Source organism: Thunnus thynnus, chromosome 8, assembly GCF_963924715.1.
Source record: "Thunnus thynnus chromosome 8, fThuThy2.1, whole genome shotgun sequence".
Taxonomy (NCBI): domain Eukaryota; kingdom Metazoa; phylum Chordata; class Actinopteri; order Scombriformes; family Scombridae; genus Thunnus; species Thunnus thynnus.
The window spans coordinates 8951188-8973986 of NC_089524.1; the positions used below are offsets into that span (position 1 = coordinate 8951188).

The window sequence follows — 22799 nt, forward strand, 5'->3', positions numbered from 1 at the left end:
AAGCGATGTACAAATAAGGTACATTCTAAGCTACAGTAGATTACACAGATGTCTGAAATAACACAAAACTTACTAGAGAGAAAAAGAGAAGAGAAAGAGCATGTACACTTATAATTGTCATGTAATGCTACTTCTATCTACCTTGACAGTAAGACTCAACTGTCAATTTGTTTTTACTTTATTATTCAATCTGACACCGTGTTCACACTTGCCACTTTCTGCTTGCTAGGAGGGGGTATTTCACTGTAACCAGTAAGTGTTTCCATCCTGTCAAAGTCATTTTTAGGCAACACGGCAACTGAAGTTGCAGTTGTTAGGAGCAGTTGACATTTTTCACCTCAATCGAAGAAGTTGAATAACAGCAACCTGTACAGCTCGCCTTGGTTGTTTTTCCAACCAAAGAAACAGCTGTCAATGAGCACAACACCATTCCTGTTTAAATCGCTGAAGAAATTGTAAATGTGAACATAGATTCAGAGTGTGGAACCAGGTTTCTGTCCACTCTGTACATACAGCAAGGTGGCACCTATTGCATGTGAAAGAGGATCTCACTTATGTTGCTCTATCTGATGTTTGCTATCCTGAATCGAGGGTTTAAGGACAGAGGGTGTCTCATGTTGTACAGATTGTAAAACTCTTGAGCTAGACCTGACCACCAGCTGCCTCTTGTCAACAGACTGACGACAGACTACAATAACATGTTTGTTTTAAACATTTACAGCAATGGTATGTAACTCTTGCTGAACAGCAGTAATTAAATTACACAAATTAGCCTGATGTGTTTAATTTTTCTGTTACTTTTGCGATAAAGACACTGAAATATTAATGTAAGTGCTAAAACATAGTGTAACAATGGCACAACTAAAGAGATGTCACAAAGTCACCAGAATGAACAGCATGTCTATGTAAATGTGATTAACATTAGCTAAATTTAGCCACCAGAAGCTAATTGTCACACTAGACCATCTAAGGTTGCAGTGGAAAACCTTAGTGTGTTGAATAGAGCAAACTGAATATAAGGTTTTATTTGTAAGAAGGAAATTGTTTTGTTTTTACACTTAAAAGACTGTGGAACAATGTGGCCACAAGTGATGACTGCAAATGCTAAAACGCATTATAACAGTAGAACAAGTCATCAAAAGAGTTGTGAAGTTAGCAAACTGACTCAAAAATGTCAGCTAGCACAGCAACACCTATATTAAAGCACAAGTGCGTAGGGTTTAGTGACATCTAGCGGAGAGGTTGCAGATTGCAACCAAGTGAACACCCCTCCCCCTCCCCTTCCAAGTGTGTAGGGGAACCTCTGGTGGCTGCGAACTGCACAAAAAACGTGGGTCCTTTTCCGCTTCCAGCAATTCTCATTTTCAGGTAATTATATACCAATTAAAACATACTTATGAATACTATATTCCATTTCTGTCAAGTCCGTTCCACTAGATGCCACTAAATTCTACACACTGCACTTTAAGTTTGCTTGCGTTAGCTAACATTAGCCACCATAAGTTACTGGTCAATAAGGCTGTGTCGGTAACATCCCTGAGTAGATTGAAATGAGCAACGGTACATTTTATTGCTTGTGAATTATACTATTTAATTGTCATATCTTCTTCCAAAATATATCCAGTCTCACTTTAAAACACTGCTTTGCATTAAAACTTCAGACATTTTTTATGAAAAACATTTCAAAACATCCGTCAGTGTGGTTTAATTCATTTGACTCTTTCAAAATGAACAAAGGAAAATGTGCTCTGATACTATATTCTGAGGTGTGATAAAAGTGTCACATTCTTATGACTGAACGGATAAACACTGCGCTCCTCTAAAAACCCAACTGACAGCGCAGCATTAAAAATGGAGGCACTGAGCAATAAACCATTTATGTTACTTTACCTAAGCCCCTGGAGTGTGACCTAAAGGAACGCTTCACTATTTCCTCGAGACGTTGACATTTGATAGTTGAAACTCGGCACCAATGGTCTCCTTGTTATGTCGAGATTAGGGCCCGGCTACAGACATACCATAATTTCTCCTACATGTGTCTGTCTGGTATGTGGCATAGCAGACCAACTGGTGTGGTTGCCCTGGCAACGTGTTAAGTCAGTGGGCTGTGAATGGCGGGTTGGGTCTGGTTCTACACAAACACACACACACACACACACACACACACACACACGTACACACCGCTGGCCTTTCCGGGCTCCAGCGTAGGAACACTATAATGTCTCCCCATCCCACCAGACCAACTATTTGTGAGCTCTCCACGTCGAGTTGAGCAGTGTTTTCTAAACCTCACACGAGAGGGAGAGAGGAGGACAGATTAGGCAGGGATTTGGCTTTGTGTGAGAGTAAACAGAAGTCACTGGGCACAATGAACAACAAGTCCATTCAGAAAAAAAAAAAAAGAGTCTCTCTTTGGGGGAGAGCCGAGCGCAGGCGGGGAACAGCTGTTAGCAAAAGAGGGCTTGCACTTATGCACTGTGGCTGCCGGGCAACACAACAGGCAGCACCAGCCAAGGTCTATATGCAGAATAAGTCAAACACAATGACCGCAAAACAAAGTGAGTTCCCTCTACAGGAATGTGGATGCTGCAGTGACTGTAAGACCAATAATGGAGTTTTTTTCTTTTCTTTTTTTTTTGTCTGAGATCAGCTTAATGACTTTATAGAAACATCAAAGGAGGAAAAAAGGAAAAGAAAGAATCGTGCACTTGACTTGACCGCACTAATGCTCTCGAGTGCACACGGCCAAAATCATTCCACCGTCTTGTTTACTTCCTCTGAACATGACGCACCTTTCTAGTAGTTGGCGTGGAGGCTAACTCGTAAATAATCTGTTGTCACCTTCATGATACAATGACAGAATGAGTTCCTGGCATGATTCAAAGATTCACCCCACACACATACATGCACATGTAGGTGCACGACTACAGCAGGAACACAATAACTGTTACCAAGAGGGAAAGGTGGGCTGCGATTAATTAAAAGATAAATGGATAAAATGTCTTATTCAGTTGATTATCATATAAGACAAAAAAAACAAAAACAAAAACAGAAAATCCTCTTAAGTGAGAAACTTTCTTGGTTGAAAAATGATGATAAATCCTCTGCTCCAAGAGATTTTGCTCATGTCAGATCAGTATATAAAAATGGTGTTTTCATCGATTTCCCTCCCCCTCACATTGCTGAACAGAGGAAAAAAAAAAAAAAAACTCAGAAAACCGCAGTAGTCATCAGACCATCAGTCTTCCTGACGTTTCAGCTTTCACTCATGCCAACTGCTTCCAGTCTGAATATCCAGCAGAGGTCTTTACATACTGTGCAGCATGTGAGCCAAGAGCGATTGAAATGAGTCACGACCTAACGTCTTGTAATTTTATGATAAATGATATAAAGTATGCTCGCTGTTGGACTGTACTATAAAATAGGCATCAGAATATTATATTACATCAAATAAATACTGAAACTAATGAGAAAAAACTATGAGGACGTCCATTAGTGAGAAGCAGGGACCTTCCCTGTGCTCATAATTACCACTAATTAACTGCAAAATAAGTATTTAAATCCATCATTGATGTCCTGTGGCAGAGGATTGACTACTCTTCTTGCTTGATATACACTTCACGTTTTTCAACTCACAGCTGTTGTGTCAACAGTGCCATCAGATGACAAATATCATAAAAGTATTACATCCCTATGTTTAACAGTCCTGTCCTGTTTGAATGAAGCTTGTTAAAACCCTTTTGGAGTTCTGTAATTAACACGATGTCTTTGTGTCTACATGTTGATATTCTGGTGTCACCTCATCAGCACCAGCAGGTCAAACTCTTAGGATAAGTTTAAAAAGAAATACATCGATCTTGTGCTTTTAGCTGCAAGAAGATGTATAACAATTAACTGGAAATTTGAATACTCACATCAATACGATCTGATTGGCTACATGAAATTTCAGGTTACATCCTTCTTGAAAAGATTTGTTAGGTTGTGTTGGGTTTGGGGGGTAAGGGGAGAAGGACGTTTTTTTTAAAAAACATAACAATAATAAAGAAACTTTTTTTTAATAAAGCCATTACGCATCTGAAAACCTTTACCGATGCAACGCAAAGAAGTCTGTTCTGTCTTAAATGGTGCCTCTGCATAGCCATACATACCATGTCACAACATCTGCATTGCTCCTTTTTAAAAAATAAATAAATAAAATGTCTCTTTAATGGGTGCTCACATACATAACTCCAGTCTCTGACACAGATCTGCACCCGCAATCATCCAACATCTTAAAAGCTTAGAGGAGCCCTAAGGACACGCAATTCAAAGAGCCTCCATCAAAGATCCACATAATCATTTGTAAAGGCACACTGCTACACGTCTGGCCGTGCGTGTTTTAGTGACACAACCTGCATATTCCTCCGGGATCTGGTGTCAACCTCGTACTAACCCCTGTCTACCTGCAACCCGGGGGGTACCCGTACACTCGATCTCAGTCTACTCTACATCTCTGTAATGAAAGAAGGCAGCAAAACAAGGGGGGGAGAGAGAGTGATTAGAAGAAACACCGTGAGGGACAAGGAGACAAACAGTGTCAGACTCAGTGGAAAAACAGAGACAGAGAGACAGAAACAGATAGGAATCAAAACACAACCAAGACAAAGCAGAGTGAATTACATAAACAGAAGAAATTTGAGCTCACGGACAGAAACCTATTGGTTGAGAGAGCTACAGCGCAGCATAGACGTCTTCTATAGAGTGACAGTCAGATGTGTGTGTGTTAAAGAAAAGGAAGAAAAGGCAGCCTAACATCTGGGAGGTGTATTTTATAGAAAACATATGAGTATGGTGCACTATTATGATTTAACCTAAGTCATAACATTACAATTTCATTTGGTCAACTGCTGTCTGTCCTTCTTTTCAGTTGGACTTTTAAAGGTCTTGTAGATGGAGATAGGACGTAATTTAAGCGAAACTTAAATAATTCTTAAGGAGAAATGTGAGCAGACCAGACTAATGACTTCTGCAGGACACCTGAAAGTTGTAGTAACTCAAACTGAAAACCTTGCATTTAAGAATCTCATGTTTTGCTGAAACAATTAGTTAACTGATTAATAAGTCACTTGAAAGAAAATTAACAAAAAATTTGATAATCAATTAATCTTTTAACAGCAACAATGCCAAAAAATGTGCTTAATCCAGCTTCTCAAATGTTAAAACATTCAGTTTGTCTAATTTTTATATCAACTATAATTTGAGTTTTTTTTTTTTTCGAGCAATAGAAAAAATAATCAACATATTGATCACCAAAAACAAGTGATCAAACTGTTAATTGAACAAAACAAACAATTCCAAGATCTTTTCTTTCTTCTGAAAAACTGTGATGGGCAATTTTTATTTTCTGACAATTTAAAAGCCAAACATTTTGATAGTTTGGTCTATAAAATGTTGGCGTGATTAATCAAATAAATAACCAACAGATAAACTCATCGGTACCCTAACCTAAACGCACCATCACTTATGATACACAGCCTCATTATCTACTAATAAGATAAAAATGTAACCCGACACATTCAATCTCACATTAGGTAATAAAATTATCTGCTACCTTTGAAATCAAACAAGTTACTATTACTACTCCCCGTTAGATGTTCACCATACTGCACAAGTGTCTGAAGGCGGGGTCTGATTTGACGGACAGGCTCCTAGCAGAGGCCTAATGTTTGCCTATTGGCCCCAGGCACCCGCTGCCGCTGGCATTCCCCCCTAGAGTGATCAGTCAGGAGCAGTGTCCAGACACTTTTACTGCCTCTGTCTCACTTCTAATTAGACGAAAACGCCGTCGCCTCTCTCTTCTCTCTGGACTGTGCTGCTAGGCTTCAAAGAGCACATGAAATGTGGATGAGGGAAAAAAAAAAAAAAAAGATGATCACATGATCCAGGGGAACACTCCGCTCCCCCATCGTCACAACACAACACAAGTCTCTTAACTCTTAAGTCTCCTGTCTGAATAAAAGAACAAGTCGCCCCAGGAGGGCAGTGACATCATGAAGTGCAGTACAGCTCTTCTATCTCTTCTGCTCATGACAGTCATCCAGTGTTATTACAGGCTGCAGGGCTGCAGGGGCGCCTCTCACAGCATACAGAGCCAAAGTCTGCTCTGGTTGTGAGATTATTTCTCTCACTGTTCTTTCACTCCCATACAAAAATGCATTATATAATTGTATCCTACCAACCCCCCCTTTTCGAATGAATCCCTGAATGTTTTCAACGTACAGAATGCACATGCACTGTGTCCTCAAGCGTAGATATCAATTAATCATTTTTCAAGCAAAAATGCCAAACATTCTTTGGTTCTAGCTTTTGAAAATGTGATGATTTTCTCCTTTTCTCTGTTTTCTATCATGTAAATCTTTCAGTTTTGGAACAAGACATTTGAAGATGTCACTCAAAAATGAGAAAAGAATCTGCAGATATAATATTTTGCTTTAGGCCTCATGTAATAACTAGTGCTGAAATCATTGAGAGAAAATTCATTATCAACAAATTTCATAATATATTAACTATTCAAGTCATTTATGGAGCAAAAATATTCCCAAATATTTTCTAGTTGCAGCTTCACAAATGTGGGGATTGCTGCTTTTCTGTTTTATATCATTAACCAAAAAATAGAACAGAAGGACTAATTGATAAGAGAAATAACAGTTGCAGTACTACGATGATAAATAAAACCATAGAAGTTACCTGGCAGCCTCTCTTCTCGATCTCATTGATGCACTTGCTTATAAGCAGCGGCACCATGAGTCCAGTGTCCTCTCGCTCCACCACCCGCCACGCTTCCACGCCAAACACCTGGGGCTCCCTGTCTCCATCTGGCCCACCGTCCAGTGAGTTCTGCCACTGCTCCATCAGGCTCAGCTTGACGTAGATCAGTCCCCGCGGCTCCAGCTTCACCGCCAGCTGGTGCGAACGTGTCACCCGGAAGAGCGCGGGGAGGACCACCGTGCCGTGGCAGCAGACGCGGTTGCGTCTCGGCGTGGGCTCCCAGCTGAACACCACCAGCTTCAGGTGCTGGGCGTTCTCCAGCTCGATGTTGAAGGTGTGATCCATATCTAGGAAAGTAGTTCGACATGTGAGGAGAGCGGTTCGTGCTTTGTTAACTGAGTCCACTTGGATGGCACAGTAGACGTCACGAGAGTCAATGCGTGGCGGTTTGAGGTCCTCGGCGCCGTAGAAGTGCAGGCTCATCAGTCCGGAGATGTACTGGCTGCACTTGGGCTGCTCTGTGAAGCTGTAATGGCGGAAAGCATCAATGTCCAACTCTGTGCCGCTGAGTTTGGAGCTTCCGCCTCCTCCTTCTGTCTCCTTACCTTTCCCTCCCTTCCCATCTGCAGAGCTGTGCTTCCCAGATTTGGCCACCAGCTCTGGTGAGTCCCCATCGCTAAGATAGCCACCTTTACTGGCGGACTTTGAGCTGCCATCACTTTTCTTCTTACTGAAGCTGTGCTGTGTGGACACGCTGCTGTCCAGGTGGTAGCGTGAGATCACATTACGCCTTGCCTGCCCGCCCCCAGATGCAGCTAGTCTCTGAGGGCCCGCAGAGTGGGGGTTAGCCTCCGAACCGCTGCCGTTGCTTCGGAAGGAGTGAGCTCTGGGCTCTAAATGGCTGCTACCGTTGCCATTATTGCTGTTACTGCTACTTGGCCCCTTGACGCTGAGTTTCCGGCTAAGCTCCGGGAGCTTCTTCATCTTCATGGAGATCTTCCTGACGGTGCGCGGGGACTTGATCTTGTCTGGAAAGGACCAGTTGATGGAGCTGCTCTTCTTGGCAGGGTTCGGGCTCGAGGGAGGGGAGAAGCCGACGGTGTTGGGCAGGTCAAGACCATCTACAAAGGAAACAACAGGGCAAGAAAAACTGATTAAAAAGGAGCCTGTAACATTTTTAATTTAGACTTTTCTTTCATTGACACTTCACTGTACAGTTTCAACACTTTTCCTGCCAAAATCTTTGGTAGTGAAGATGTTTAAAAAACAATTTTCGGATTACTCTGAGAAACAAATGGGTACCACCGGTCCCACGTTGTTGAGCTTACTGTAATCACTGGTTTGAATAAAACAATCCACCTTGCACCTGTTATTATGATTAACTTTTCAGATGTCCAGTAAAGACAGACAGGAAAGGAAAGAGAAGACAAAAACCTAGTGGCAAAGTATGCATTAGCCATAATTTACAGTTTCTCAAAAAAGCACTACACCTCCATGGCACATCATCAAGTGATTAGGTTTTCATGCAACCCAGTAATCTAGTGATAGATATACATTCAGCAGAGACTTCATATAAACACTCCAACACTATATAATACAGTTACTGTCTACATATGTAAACCTAGACAGTGATTTAGATAATTAACCGTTTAAAAGAAAGAGGTTGCTGAAACAGGGTTGATTTTAAAAGAGTAAAGAGTTAAAGGAGAAGAGTTTCCATTAGGCCTCTTTGCTTCAAGAGGGCTTCATTCAATCAAACTCCAGGGAAATCGAACTGGAACATTATTAGCAGCGGCACTAGGAAAAACAGCGGCCTATAAGCAGGCAAATGTTTGTCTAGAGACACCAACTGCTTCAGGGCTGAGCTAGAGTTACTCAGTCATTATTCAAGTTGAAAAATATCCATTTGGAGTGGACCTTGTAGGCAGTTCTTGCCTAACTAGATGTCTACAACAGGAAATTTTAGGGTCTAGATTTCTGTGCAGGAGTGACAGCCATTGTTTAGTCTACAGGACTAAACTGAGGCTTTCATTATAAGAGAGTTTTATCCGTGTCGTTGTCAACTGGTCACTCAACCATCAAGAGCTTTTTTTTATGGCTGGGCTTATATTATTTAAAGGCCAGTCAACATTTCCTTACACTGTACATACTGTGAAGCTACATAATCAGTTCTCTAGATACTTTCTTTTGTGCACAGTACATGCAACCTCCATACATGAATATGTACTGACGGTAACATAATGACAACAGATAGCAATGTACCAAAACGCCTGTGATACACACAGATAGAATTTTTGAACAGACATAACACAATTTTGCACGTTCTGTACATACTATCTGCATCCGGGATTTGAACGCATTCTGTTTTTCAAGTCGACTCAGCTTCACACAATCTTTAAGAGCTCCATTACTGACCTAGATACTACCTGTTCAGTCAATCCCCAAGATCAAAAAATCTATCTGACAAGGAAAGAGAGAGAGTTGACACAGAGCCAGCACCGGTTTGAGTGATTAAAGTGGAATTTGTCAAATTATGGGCATCCCGCTATTTGCCCAACGGTAAGCTTGAGCTCGTCTTGACCAGAAAAACAGCAATTTTCCACATTCAGCACTCTTTTAATAAGATTTCCTCCGTGGCTAACCTGCCTTTTTTTTACACTTTAGAGGGAACCCCCTTCACTGCATGGGTTCATAGGAGATTAAAGCAGGACCACATGACTCGGTAGGAAGAATTTACCTTCTGTAGGCTTAAGACCTTGGGACAGGCAATAACTAGACATTAAAGGAGACGTATCAAGCACATTTCCAGGTCCATATTTATATTCTGGGGCTATACTGGAATTTCTTTGCATGATTTACAGTTTAAAAAAACTCCTCATTTCTCTTATACTGGTCCTTTATGCAGCCCCTCAGTTCAGCCTCAGTCTGAAACAGGAAGTTTTAGCCCCTGTCTCTTTAAGACCCCACCTCCCTCTCTGTTCTGATTAGTTAGCTCCCTGAAGCTGCCCTTCAGCAGATGTAAACAATAGATGTATTATAAGAGCTGGCTAGAGCTCTGCTACTCAGCCTTGCAGTCAATTTTTCCTAGCGGTCACTCCCAGTATTGCAGCGAAAAATCCCCCTGTGGCCCAAAAAACATTTTCCCCATCAACCACGATTGTAAAAGAGACGTCTGTGAAACTGTTGACAGGACACCTCAAACTGTAAACACTTTTATGAATTTTTGATCCATGGAGGTTTTATATTTGTAAAACTTTCCTCAAGCCGAGAGAAGTGATTTAAAAATCCATGACGTCATCACAATGTGGGCCGAGTGGGAACTCATGGGCGAGGCCAGTGGGGGAAGCACTGCTGTGCATATTCAGTGGGCTGAACAACCCGGAAGCTAGAAACTTTTTTTTAGCGTATATGCTAGCTGAGCAATTTTTATAGGACTGAAGGGGCACCATTTTTGTCCGGTATCCAGCACTTATAATACATCCATGATGTAAACAAACAACAGTAGTAGGATTCCACTTCTTTATCTCGTTCTTTACTCAAAATAGAAACGTCTCAAATACATTTGTACATGTTTGAGCCCAAATCTGATCAGAAATATGCAAGTGGACAACATGAACTACCAATGGAACAACCTTTACAACATGGGTTACCGAACGGACGGCCATTTGTAGGCATGTGCAAACAATCTGATGTCATCATGACAAGGAAGTAGAGGTAACTTTGTAAATGAAGCATTCAGAGCAGGCTGAAGCCCTGGCTTTTGACTTTCAGGGAACATTTTTATGTTCATATTTGACATAGACATCCAAAATCATAACACTAAAAATAACAGAAAGTCACAAAAAACATGACATGTCTCCTTTAAAAACACTAGACACTAGGACACTAAGTCTAGAGGCTAGTGATCTATGTAGATGTTCAATGTTGATTTTGGATTTGTCCTTTGAAATAAATATGCATTTGTTGTTTTTATTGGCAGACTTTCTTTCTCCAAGCATACTTCAGAAACACAAGAGTGATTCTGTAAGTGAGAGAGAAAAATTCAGGGAGAGAGAGAGAGAGAGAGAGAGAGAGAGAGAGAGAGAGAGAGATACAGAGACAAAGTGGAAAGAAGAGAGGGAGAGAGTTTGACCCTGCCAACATCACCAGCTCTATTTTCAGAGGGGACCTGCTGTGCTATTCTGGGGTGAGGGCCCGCGAGTGAAAAGAGGGAGGCAGAGGAGGTGCAACAGGATGGAGAGAAGGGAAGATGGGGGGCAGGAGCAGGGCAGGGTGTAGCCAACAGATGGGGGACAAAGGCGCCCCTTGTCCAGGCACTGAGAGGTCTGGATGTTCGACTGGAAGGCTGGCAAGCCGGCTGGTGAATGTACAAATGAACACGGCTGTTCTCTCACATTCCTCATCAAACCATGTTTAGCCTCCTTTTCCCCCTGGCTGAGTAGCCTTCCCTGTCACAGCTTCCTGCCAATAATAGACACAGAGGCGCACTGAGAAGGGAGAAAATGGGTGGAGGGCGCTGGAGGTGCAAATTCACCAAACAACATCTGGGGAGGGGCCGTGCACACACAGAGAGCCCTGGTCAGGTCTGACACAAGGTTTTAAAGGAGTGAAATTCCTACTACATGAAAACACAGTATGACTCAGTTTTGAGAATTAATTTTAGTTTTCATACATATTGTACAAAGTATTAAATTACATGGGATGTAATTATCTACAAAACTGCAATGGATTGAAACTGCTGTTCATTTTGTTGTATGGTTGTTACACATTTAAAGGAGCTGTAAGTAACCACAGAGGTTTTATCTAGTAATTATTTATTATTGTGAAACCTCTACGTCAGCAGTATTATCATTTTTCAACTTTAAGCAGAATGGTATCAAGTTTATACGATCCTATAGCCATTGTTTTACAATAATATTGTCCAATGAATGACTCAGATCAAATTATAATCATCAATTGATAAAAAGGAGTTTGGGATGTTTTGGGGTTAACACAAATTAAGTGGCAAAGAATAAGTAAACAAGCATAAGAGTCTAACCAAGCATTACATACCAACAACACTTTTGGCATTTGATGGTGCTGACACATTTTGCTCAGACAGTATTGTTGTTCAATGCCAAGTCCTAAAGGTGATAGGCCAGCCTCTATACATATATATATAAAAATCAGAAAAATATTCTTGATATTGTGATACTGATTATAATGAAACTACATGTAGTGGCTATAAGAATGCAGTGAAGAAAACTGTTTCATCAGTGAATGATGTGAGACACAAATAAGGCAACACTGTTAAGTCTTGAAACTGTGGTAGTAAAAAATAAAGTCTTATGACCTACATTAATGCCTGTTTACTTGACAATAAACAACCTTCAAGAGTGGGAATGAAAACAACTTCCATTAGTGTCCTGCTGTCCTATTTATTTTATAATCAACATAAACGGGAGCAACGTCCACTCAGCCTGAGGGCAGATCTGCCTCTGACGTAGTTAATGACTGTTCCATTGTTAATGACCGTGGCTTCACACACACACACACACACACACATGCAGCAGTGTCCTCTGTAGCCTTTGGCCTTGTGGCAGCAGTCAGGAGAGTAACGTGATGCTTGACTAGCTGAGGTTCAGGGGTGATGGTTTGACACCCTACCCTCTAGGGCCGTGTTCCTGGGGGTCAAAGGGCGAAAGGTCTGCATTCCACTGGGTGACACCTGAGCTGGCTAACTATGTCCACCCCCCCAATACTTTAACATGCACATGCACTCACCGTATTACTGTAACACAAAGAGAGAGTGCATGTTAATATGCGAGCATAGAGACAGACACACGCACATGCCCTCCCTGACCCTGCAGTCCACCTCGGGCACCCCGCCTCTAACACCTCTCAACAAAGCCCAGGAATTTATGACGAGGGCTTTTCACAACACTGGCACCAGACAGGTGCAGGAGGAGGGGTTTGTGTGTGTGTGTGTGTGTATGTGTGTGTATCTGTGTGTGAGGGACGACCTGATCATTATCAAACACGCCTGATATTTTTAACAGCAAACTTGTAGCGTGAGCCAAACTGTCACTCTAGCCAACGCCAAGTTTAGACGTAAATAATATCCGGATAATGTAAAATATCTTCCAGTAAAACAATGTTAGACGCCTGCCTGGCCTACGAGAATGTAAGATTGTGTGTTTTTTATTTGTGTGTGTGTGTGTGAGAGGGAAAAAGAGAGACAGACACAGAGTATACTCTGATAAGCCTTGGAGGGAAACAATAATCTGCTGTCCCTGATTACCCCTGTAAAACCACTTGTTTTTACTTGAGCGTGTGTGTCCTTACAAGCATGTCTGCCAAACGTGTGTGTTAAATAAAAAAAAAACGAAAGGACCAGTGTGTGCTGACCAACAAGGGGAGTGTAAATAAACTGGTGAATGGCATACTTGTCCTGTAGTTTCTTCACTGGGTGACCGAGGCTCGGCTCTGCGCTGCTTCCTCTCCTTTTGGCTCTGAATCATTCAGCGCTGGAAGGCCTTTCAGGGCCCGCGGGAGCTCGGCCGTTTCATTACAATGGTTACAAAACCCCTGCTAATATATCCAAGCATGCAGGCCTTCTCGCTAGCACAACATGGCCCCCTGCCAAAGCAGCCCTCATGTAGCCTAGCTCGCCTACTGCTGCAGGAATTCCTGCTCTGCTGTAATTCTACCAACAGAGTGGCTGCTAATTCTAGACAGCCTGCAGCCACACTGGCCTCAGTGCACCACCCCAACCCAAACAACACCGCACTAACAGCTACAGTATGTGACGACTGTTGACCAATGACTTGGTTTTATCTGAAAACAAATAAAAATCTTTTCAGTATTAAACCTCTAATGGAAATTAAATGAATAACTAAGTTAATGATTTGACTCTGGCACTCTGTCAACAATAAATGACTTACATATTGCAATAAATCAGTATCATTATATCAATAAATACCATTAATTACTTACTTCATTCCACAGAATTGAGTGATGAATATATTTTTGATGGCAGAAAGACATTAAACATAACCATATAGGATAAAAATAACAGGAAATCAGTCAGATTATGTCAAAGAATTCATAACAAAGTGTTAGATTTGACAGTTTGGTGGAAAATGCTCTGAATCTTTGAGAGAGATTGGAACCAATTCTCTTAATAAACAAACGGATGACCATTAGATCTTAGTTAAATCAACAATATAAAAAAACTTGCGGAGGATGTTGGGGCGGTGGAGGGAGCTGCGGCAGCAAACAGCATCAGCATGAGAGTATCAGCCCAGTATAGTAAGAAGTGTCAGGTTATAGTGCTCAACACCTGCATGAATATGGCAGGATATTACCAGTCAGCTGGTAGCCAAGCAGCTGTGAATGACAGAGTGATTTTGAAACATGAATGAAGCAGTTGCTGCCAATCAGCGACTGCAGAAACGATCAATCGTTCAATCGGAAATCATCTGGAACTACTTTGACAATCAATTAATTGTCATTTTTGTAAGTTTCAGCTTCTCCTTTATAAGCGTTTTTCCTGCTTTTCCTTATCTTATATGATAAGTAAATTCAAGTTTGAGTTTGAGACTGTTGGTTGGACAAAAGAAGTGACTTGAAGACACTATCTTGTGCTTTAGTAAATTATGATGGGTATTTTTCATTATTTTCTGACATTTTACAGACTAAATGATGAATTTCTTGATCGATAATTAAAATAATTGTTAGTTGCAGCCCTAAATGTAAGCCAGCATCACTATGCTCCATTAACACTAAACATTTGTTGGTTCAAACTTCTCCAATGTGCTTCATTTCATTGTAAACAGGATATCTTTGAATTGTTGATTGGACAAAACAAACAATTTAGGCCTTTTTCACTATTTTGTACACTAAACTATTAATTGATTAATCAAAAAATAATAATAATCAACAGATTAATCAATAATGAGAATAATTATGTGGCCATAAATAACCATACTTTAGGGTTATAAACACTCATGGAGAACCATTGTCAGGATCAGATCCTCTAAGAACTAAACTACATATATTACAGTGACCCTCGTATGCTTGTATGATCAATTAAGTAATGATTATTAATAAAGATAAAATACTTTATCCTTCAAATCAGAGACCAGAGCACTTTTCTACAGATATTGTGAGGATGAAATGAAGAACAGACCAGAGACAAAGAGCCATGAGTAAAACTATGTGACCCGAACTTAACATCTAGCGCCGAGCTATGGAATCTGCTCTGGTTTTTAAAGTGCTGCTCTCACAACGTCGCTCCTCTGAGTTGTTGACTTCCTCCAGACCGAACCATGCAATCGTCAGCCTAGATTAGATTCCAGGTTTGAACTCAGAGGCTTGAACTCTCATGTAACTTTAGCAGCCGGGGCCAATTCTTGAACGCAGCAGTCAGCTTGACCAAAACAACCCCCCAGAAATAGCTCTGATCCCATTCCGAGCGCTGGCCAAGTCAGATTCCCCAAACAGGCGCTAAAAGGGAACAAGAGATCGGGAACTCACCGAGCTCACCACCCCCAAAGTCCATCAATCATTATTCTCAATACAAATAGAGCATTCAGATGGACAAAAAGTCAGTCAATAGGCAGCACACGAGGAGTCTGGAGTGTATCCGGTGAGAGAAAAAGAACCAGCCAGCCGAACAGAGGCAAACTATAGTCGCAGGGAGTCATCTACATCTGCGGCGCTTCATTAATTCAGCAGACGCTCTTATTCGTGCTCTATCAACGAAAGGGCCTCTCAAATTTTTAGCCCTTCAAATAAAGTGGAGTCTGTATAGCCTTATATTCATGAGTAATATAAAAACAAGAAGACATAGAAAAGACAGGATGGACATAGCGGAGTGCAATGCTGTGACTGCACTTCTAATTTTAGAAGTTTTAAGACTTTGTCAAAGCCTTGATCAAAGGACGTTGTTCTTAAGGAGGCGTGGGTGCATTTACAAAAAAGATGTGGTGAGACAATCCATGATGTGGTATCCTAAACACACATTCAGTAGACGCGGTGAAAATACAGCATGCTGCGGTAGTAACAATGATCTTACTACTAACAAACAAGTGTTTAGAGGGTTAGGTACAGGGTTTCCGACACTATCGTGAAGCATTAAAGTAATACACCAATGTTTTTACATGTTTTTGCTCATTTTTGAATGCAAGATGTAAATCTTTATAATTATGGGTGCATTTTTTTTCCCCTAGCAGATGTTGCTTTCTATCCATGTCTAATATGTGTGAAGATCAATTAAGAGAAAAAATGCAGGCTTGATGTTTACTCTGATGGATAACAGAACTCATGCGTCAAATTCATTTTAACACCTTCCTCATATGAATGGAAACCAGTGGCTGCCTGGAAGGTGTGAAAAACAATTATAAGCAGCGATATACTTTCCACAATGCTTAGCTGTATAGTTATTTTAATTGCAGAAACATGGGCTACAACATGGAAAACCGCTGGCATATTCCTGTATCAGTAATCACTGACTTATAGAATAACATTAAATGGTCATTTATTACCTTACAAAATGCTGTGATACCGTCATGTATTGTGATTTTCTTGTTGGAGTAAAGAACAATATGTGTTTCACCTATAAAGTCATTATCCACAAGCCAGAACACTGATCAACAACCCTCCAACCACTGCAGATACTTTATGATCATCTTGTACTGATTTCTCTTTTAAAACACACACAGCCGTCTGGTATTTCAGTCTAAATGATCTGAAACTAGTCCAGTTCATCTGAAAAATTAGAGGAAAATAAACAAAAAGTATCAGAGAAATGTTGTTTTGGTAATTACCCATGTCCCCAAACAGGCCCTGTTTGACCCTGTGGCGGAGGGATGGGACACTGAATGCAGGGTGGAGTGAGCAGGCCTTTTCACTCCAGCCCACCATCCCCCAACCCTCCCAACTAGTTTAGAGTGGAGGAGGAGGAGGAGGAGGAGGAGGAGGAGTGCACTGTCATTCTGCAGTTAACAGCAACCACAATACAGCACACGATTTCTGAAGGTAGAAGAGTATGATTTAAACCACAGATAAAGACAGAGCATGAAGCAATATTTTACCTTCCTAATCTTTCTTTTGATTGAAAACCACAGTGCCCACTGCATCCTCAAAAAACACACACACACACAAACAACCAGTAATGACTGTTTCCTCTTTGATGACACGTAGCCGGCTCATTGCTCTTTTTTGTTGCAGTGAAGTGTGGGATGGCGTCGCCAAACCCACAGGAATCAATTGCAAAGTCAACAGGCAGCAGAGAGGGAGGCAGTTCCGGAGCGGAGGGGAAAAAAAAAAACAACATTGCTGCTCCCTCTTCTCGTTTTCACAGAAACCAGTCAGAGCACCAGTCGACCCACACTATCATAGGACTACCGTTGACTGTTCCTGTTAAACAGAATCCTATTATGGGTTGTAAATGAATGGTAGCGATCTGATGGAAAAATGAATCACAAGTGAAATAGGTAGAGAGCTCAGTGAACATTAAAAAAAAGCCTTTCTGTTCTACAAGATTTCTTCTCTGTTAAAACTGCTGAACAAGCCACTCCAGTTTCCAATTATGGCCACTCATCTGCTTACCCAGCATGAAAGGCCCTAATGATACCAGCAAATTTCATCTGGACTGAAAAAATAGGTCTGAAACCAATCAAATGATGCAGGCAGAAATAGCCTATATTTAATTAGCCCTGTGTGCCATGATTAGAGCCTTTCCTGGGCTAGTACATTGAGACGCATTCAGGACCGGTTTAATCCTAATCCTGTGAGGAAAGTCTCTCAGGACAGAGAGTTTTGCTGAGCCACACGTGACGCAGCATGAAGCCAGGAGTTTGAAGCCAGTCAATGAGGATCAAGCAGTTTATCTGCCGCCAATCAAACCTGTGACCTTGTCAAGGGCGGACTTGTTTTAGGAGATAATGCAACACCTTAAGAATTTATGACTCTCCGCTCTAAATAAGTAAGTACGCTGCAGGATAAATTGTAACTTTATATGTGATGATTATAATTTTGAAACATGGAAAACTGCAGCGGAAGTATATCTCTTTTATTTATGGGAACAAGTCTCAATGGTTTGTGGTTTCAACTTTTAAACTTGAGTATTTTAGGGGGGGGTGGGGGGTTTCTGAGCTCATTTCAAGCCTTCATTCTGGCAGTAAAACTGTTGCTGTGAACACTAAAGCTCAAGTATTAGATTTCGCTCAGCATACCCAAAACTGTTCAGCCTCACTTTGTGCTCCTACAACAAGAAATGACTGTTGCGTGCCACAGAAAAGTGTTGTCAAAAGTTGTAATTATAGGCTCAGCTCAAGATGTGCCAATTGGTTCAAACTACCATGTTGCCACATCAGAGAGAACAAAAAGTCGGAAGTTAGAAAAAAACAGCCCGAGCTTATTAAGAGACAGGGAGCCGTGTGCTGGCTGTCATCATTATGCCCGTCGCTGTAGAGCAGAGTTGTCAACAATTTCCAAGCAAACGAATAAATAAGAAGCAAAGTGAAGAGAGAGCGTTAAAATTCATTAACAGTGATGTTTCTTTAACTCTGCACGTCACGGTTTTGTGTGTTTTGTGTGTGTCTGCACACACCAAAAGTGCATTTTAATGAGCCAGATTTCAAGACAAGAGGACATTTATTCCAGTTAGGACAAAAAAAAAAACTTCCAAGAACCACCAATTTACAAAGTTCACAGCTCTCTGTGTGAGCTGCAGTCACAAGTAAATGGATATTCTTTCTTCTCGGGAATGGCTATTCTGAATTCCTCCTGGCTAATGTCTGTCTGAGTTTAATGAGGGACACTGATATGGAGTGATATGATTAGACAGCCACGGCTCCTGTCTACTCCCATCAAACTGAACAGCACAAGAAAGAACTGAGCTAGTACGGCTATGTTAGCTGTAGATTTCAGGCAAACTCTATGTCTGCCTATAGTTGTATATCATCAACTACATGTAAAAGTACTTATACAGTTAGCGAGGAATGACTGTAAGTCTGTCGATCCTTTGATTGGAAACATTTTCAACACCGGCTGTAATTAGTCGTCAAGGTGTGCGCAACCGCAAGAATCTGCCGAGAGTGACTAGCTGAGAGACAAAACGACAGACAATAATTGGCCCTCGAGCATCAGAGAAAAGAACAGACTGAATGATATATCCACAAAAAGAAGGAAGGGAAGGGAAGTAAGAATGAGAGGAGGTGTGTTTGTGTCTCTCTTTTTTTTTTAACTTACCTTTGGCTCTACTGGTAGAAGGCCCCCCCTCCTCCTGAGGTTTGCACGCGAGCATCTGTCTGTGCAGATGTAGTGCCTCTGTGGAATGTACAGCATTCCCCTGACTCCCATCTCCTGTACCGCCACCGCCACCGAGGCTTTCCCCGAGCGCCTCAGGCCCGGCGCCGCTGCTGCCCTCCAGGGTCCTCCCACTGTGACCCACATCTCCTCCCCTACTGGGCCTCCTCTGGGGCTCAGCTCGAGGTGGGACGAGCAGCCGAACTGAGGGTCTGTGGGACATCTCCGGTTCATCGTCCTCTGGGATCGGGTTGTACCAGATCTCTCCTTCATCGTCCGCATCGTTCTCCTCTGCTGGGTCTACACTCCGAGGATGAGGAGCCTGACTGACACTGACCTAAATCAAGACAAAAGCTAAAGTTAAACTTCAAGGAAAAGACGCCACATTAACTTAAACACCTACAGCAACCGCTGTGTTGGATCCTGTGTTACCATTTTTTGGAAACATTTTGGGAAATGCACTTCTTGGGGAGACTTAGATGAGAAAGTAAAAACCATATCTTATATCTGTACTCTAAATATGAAACTACAGCTGGTTAGCTTAGCTTAGCATTAAAACTGAAACCAGGGGGGAAAAGCTAGCCTAGCTCTGGCCCAAGTGGAAGGGAGCCGCAAGTCACTGCACCTTGTAAAACCACAAATTGTCATTTTTACATATTGGTTTTTGTATAAATTAAACAAACAAGATAAAATGTTTTAAGTAGAGAGCTTTAGAGGAGGTGGTTGGCAGATTTTTTAAACTTTTGGACAGGGCAAGGCTAGCTGTTTCCCTGTTTCCAGTCTTTATGCTAAGCTAAGCTAACTAACTCTCAGCAAGAAAGCAAAATAGCATGTTTCCCAAAATGTCAAACTATTCTTTTAAAACAACGGAGAGACCTCGATGCTAACCTGAGGCAGGTGCAGGCGGACCGGCCGCGAAGGAGCTCCCCCTGAGGGTCTCAGGTGGTCTGGAGAGGGACTGGGAGGAGGAGGCAGCTGATGGGAGTACTGGCAGCCCTCCTCCTCAGCTCCCAGCATTCCCTGCAGCTCATCCTTGGTGCAGTGGTTCCTCCCAAGGGAGCTCTGCTGCAGCCAGTTGCGCTTCTTGGAGACAGTGATGGTGTTGAGATGCGGTCGCCATGTCGAAATATCATTGGCCTTGCCCGCCTCGCGGCTGTTAGCACAGGGGGTTTGGACATTCTCAATGAAAGCTGAGAAAGCGATGGAAACAGAAAGAATATGAGGGTTACAACCACCTGCCAAGAGACAATAAAAAATTATTTGGTTGGCATAAAAAGCAACGATTATCACCATTGTCATTAAAATAACGATCGAACATTGAATGACTCAATCTAGCGTTTAATCTCAGACTATTCATGTCCTGTCAAGTTGATGAAAACATCTGTATCAAGAAACCACATGTGTAAAAATACTGAATAATGCAATTAGATCATTTTTCCTTGGCCACTTGCTTTGTCTCATCAAATTGTGAGGTCTTATACCTTCTGATCAGACTTTTATCGTGTTGTTTTTAATGACTAAATTTTCAATCAAACTTCCACAGGCACTCTGGAGCACCTATCCCTCCCCCCCCTCCCCCTTTTTTCTCCTCGGTGACATCCCATTTCAGGAGTGTCAGCTTCGGAAATATCTGGGCTCTGAATTCAGAAGAGATCACAGGGAGACGGAGGGATTGAGCACACATATCTTCCATAACAGCAACTTGGAAAAAAAAAAGGAGCGAGAAACTGCTGGCATTACAGCTGTGAAAATAGAGCACAGAGGGGAGGGGGTGTGTGTGTGTGTGTGTGTGTCTAAGGGGTAGGACGATGAGTACAGCCAGTGGTGATACGTGCGCAGTGAAAAGGGACAAATAATAGAGATGATGACGTGGTCCCTTAATGTTCCAGAGAAGGCAACAAAAGAGCGCCTGCATTGCTCTTAGTGTGTGTGTGTGTGTGTGTGTGTGTGTGGATGTTTTGCTCATGAGATAGTAAGATTTGTATCCCTTGAAATCAAAAAAATACCTTTGTAAGTCTAACATGATTTTATTTTCACAAGGGTTGATGAGCAGATGCCAGCCAGAGAAAAACAAGCTCTGTGCATGTGTGTGTGTGTGTGTGTGTGTGTGTGTGTGTGTGTGTGTGTGTGTGTGTGTGACGGGGAGAGAGAGAGGTGCTGAGGGCAGGGTCTTGCTGTAACTTGTACAGCAGGCTCGTGTAAAAGACTGTTTTGATCCTCAGCTCCCAGACGAGCCCCTCCACATGCTTTAATGACAACTTCGCCTTTCCTCAAGGAAATGCATTTTCATGCACGCCAGGCTACATCCACCAAATTATAGACTTGGGGAATATTTTCACTCTATGCAATCGAAATTTAACCCAGGGCATCCAAAGTGTGCATGTGCGACTGTACTATTAAGAATTGTGAATGAGTCAGACTAAACCACAACAGGGTTTTCTTTTTTCTTTATTAAGCCGCAACAGTCTAACAAAAGAGAACTGAAGTACATTAAAATTCACATGGTTTCATATTACATAACTTCTACTCAGTAGATTGATGTACTTTTTTTTGCTTGGTTGCTTTTATTGACAAAGGCCTGAAAGCGGCACACACAGAGAGAGAGCAAAGGGCTCCGCTGGGATTTACTTTTCTCTGGAAGTCAACCAGCCCCCTCTGAACAGCCTCTCTCTGCTCTTCTGTGATCTACAAGGCAACTTTATTAACACTTCAACAAAGCGACTGTTGACTCGCAATAACTGCTACCATCTCCAGTGCCTCCAAAAATCCCATAAATACCAACTTCGGAGTTCCTCTCACCACGAAAAAAAACAAGTCGTGCACTTTATTTCTCTACTCGATGCTGACTTTTTTTTCCACTATGACAACTATGATACAAAGTAGGATGAAACTGATTCTGTCAGGAATGCCATTCCTCTGCGTTCCAGCTGATTATATAAGACGCCGCTGAGTATATAAAACAGCTTTCAGTGGCTAGAACAGAGGCCACTTTTAAGGCATTCCTAATCTCCACAGTGAAAAAAACAAACAAACAAAAAAAAAAAACGCCTGAACAGCAAAAACACAACTCATTGCAGCCTCTCAGTCATCCGTTTAATTTGAATTCAACCAGACCACCACACTGCAAAGGATACAAAGCAAATCTTTAAGTATTTCTTACATTCTGCTTTGCTTAATTTACAGAGGCTTTCCAACCAGAAACGTGAACATGAAGCAGCAATGTGTTTGCATTAGCCTGGATTAGGACTGATGTTGCGTTTGACGGCCTGGAGCTCAGCAGCAGCTTTAGCATGTGCCAACTACTGAGTGAAGGGGAAACGTACAGTATGTTTCTGGCACTTTACTGAGTCTCATGGGTTGATGTGTAGGCAAGCTGTGTACTGTAATAATCTGCTATGCTTCGTTTTCAACTGTTCCGGTCCTGAAGTTCCTCGTAACCCTTTAAACTCTTGCCTGACAGCAGTGTTGTTACTCATATTCGAATCTACACCAGAGGGACACTTCTGGGATGTTTTATGATTAAAATAGTAACAGCATATTTTTTTTCTAAACTAGCCTTCTAGACCAAAATTCCCAAACCGCAGACTCTGCCACCAAAGCCGGGCGAAAAAAGATCAGATGCTTGTGCATGGAGTTGTTGTCAGCATGCCATCTTCTTTAAGGGGTCTTTCATAACTGGAAGAGGATGCGTGTTCTGACACGAACAGCATTCCAGACCACAGCTTCAGATTTTACAGCCTTCCCTCTGTCTCGTTCCA

At 41.9% G+C, this 22799-nt stretch overlaps 1 protein-coding gene across 2 annotated transcripts in view; it reads right to left on the minus strand.

The window, feature by feature from the left end:
- The window catches only part of syde2 (synapse defective 1, Rho GTPase, homolog 2 (C. elegans)), a 51330-nt gene that overhangs the window by 20741 nt on the left and 7790 nt on the right, over positions 1-22799 (minus strand). For both annotated transcript variants that reach the window (XM_067596366.1, XM_067596365.1), the window contains 3 exons: positions 19930-20231; positions 18985-19378; positions 6727-7868 (listed from right to left, as the gene is read on the minus strand). In XM_067596366.1, the coding sequence (XP_067452467.1) occupies positions 6727-7868; positions 18985-19378; positions 19930-20231 (1838 nt within the window). The remainder of the gene's footprint in view (positions 1-6726; positions 7869-18984; positions 19379-19929; positions 20232-22799) is intronic.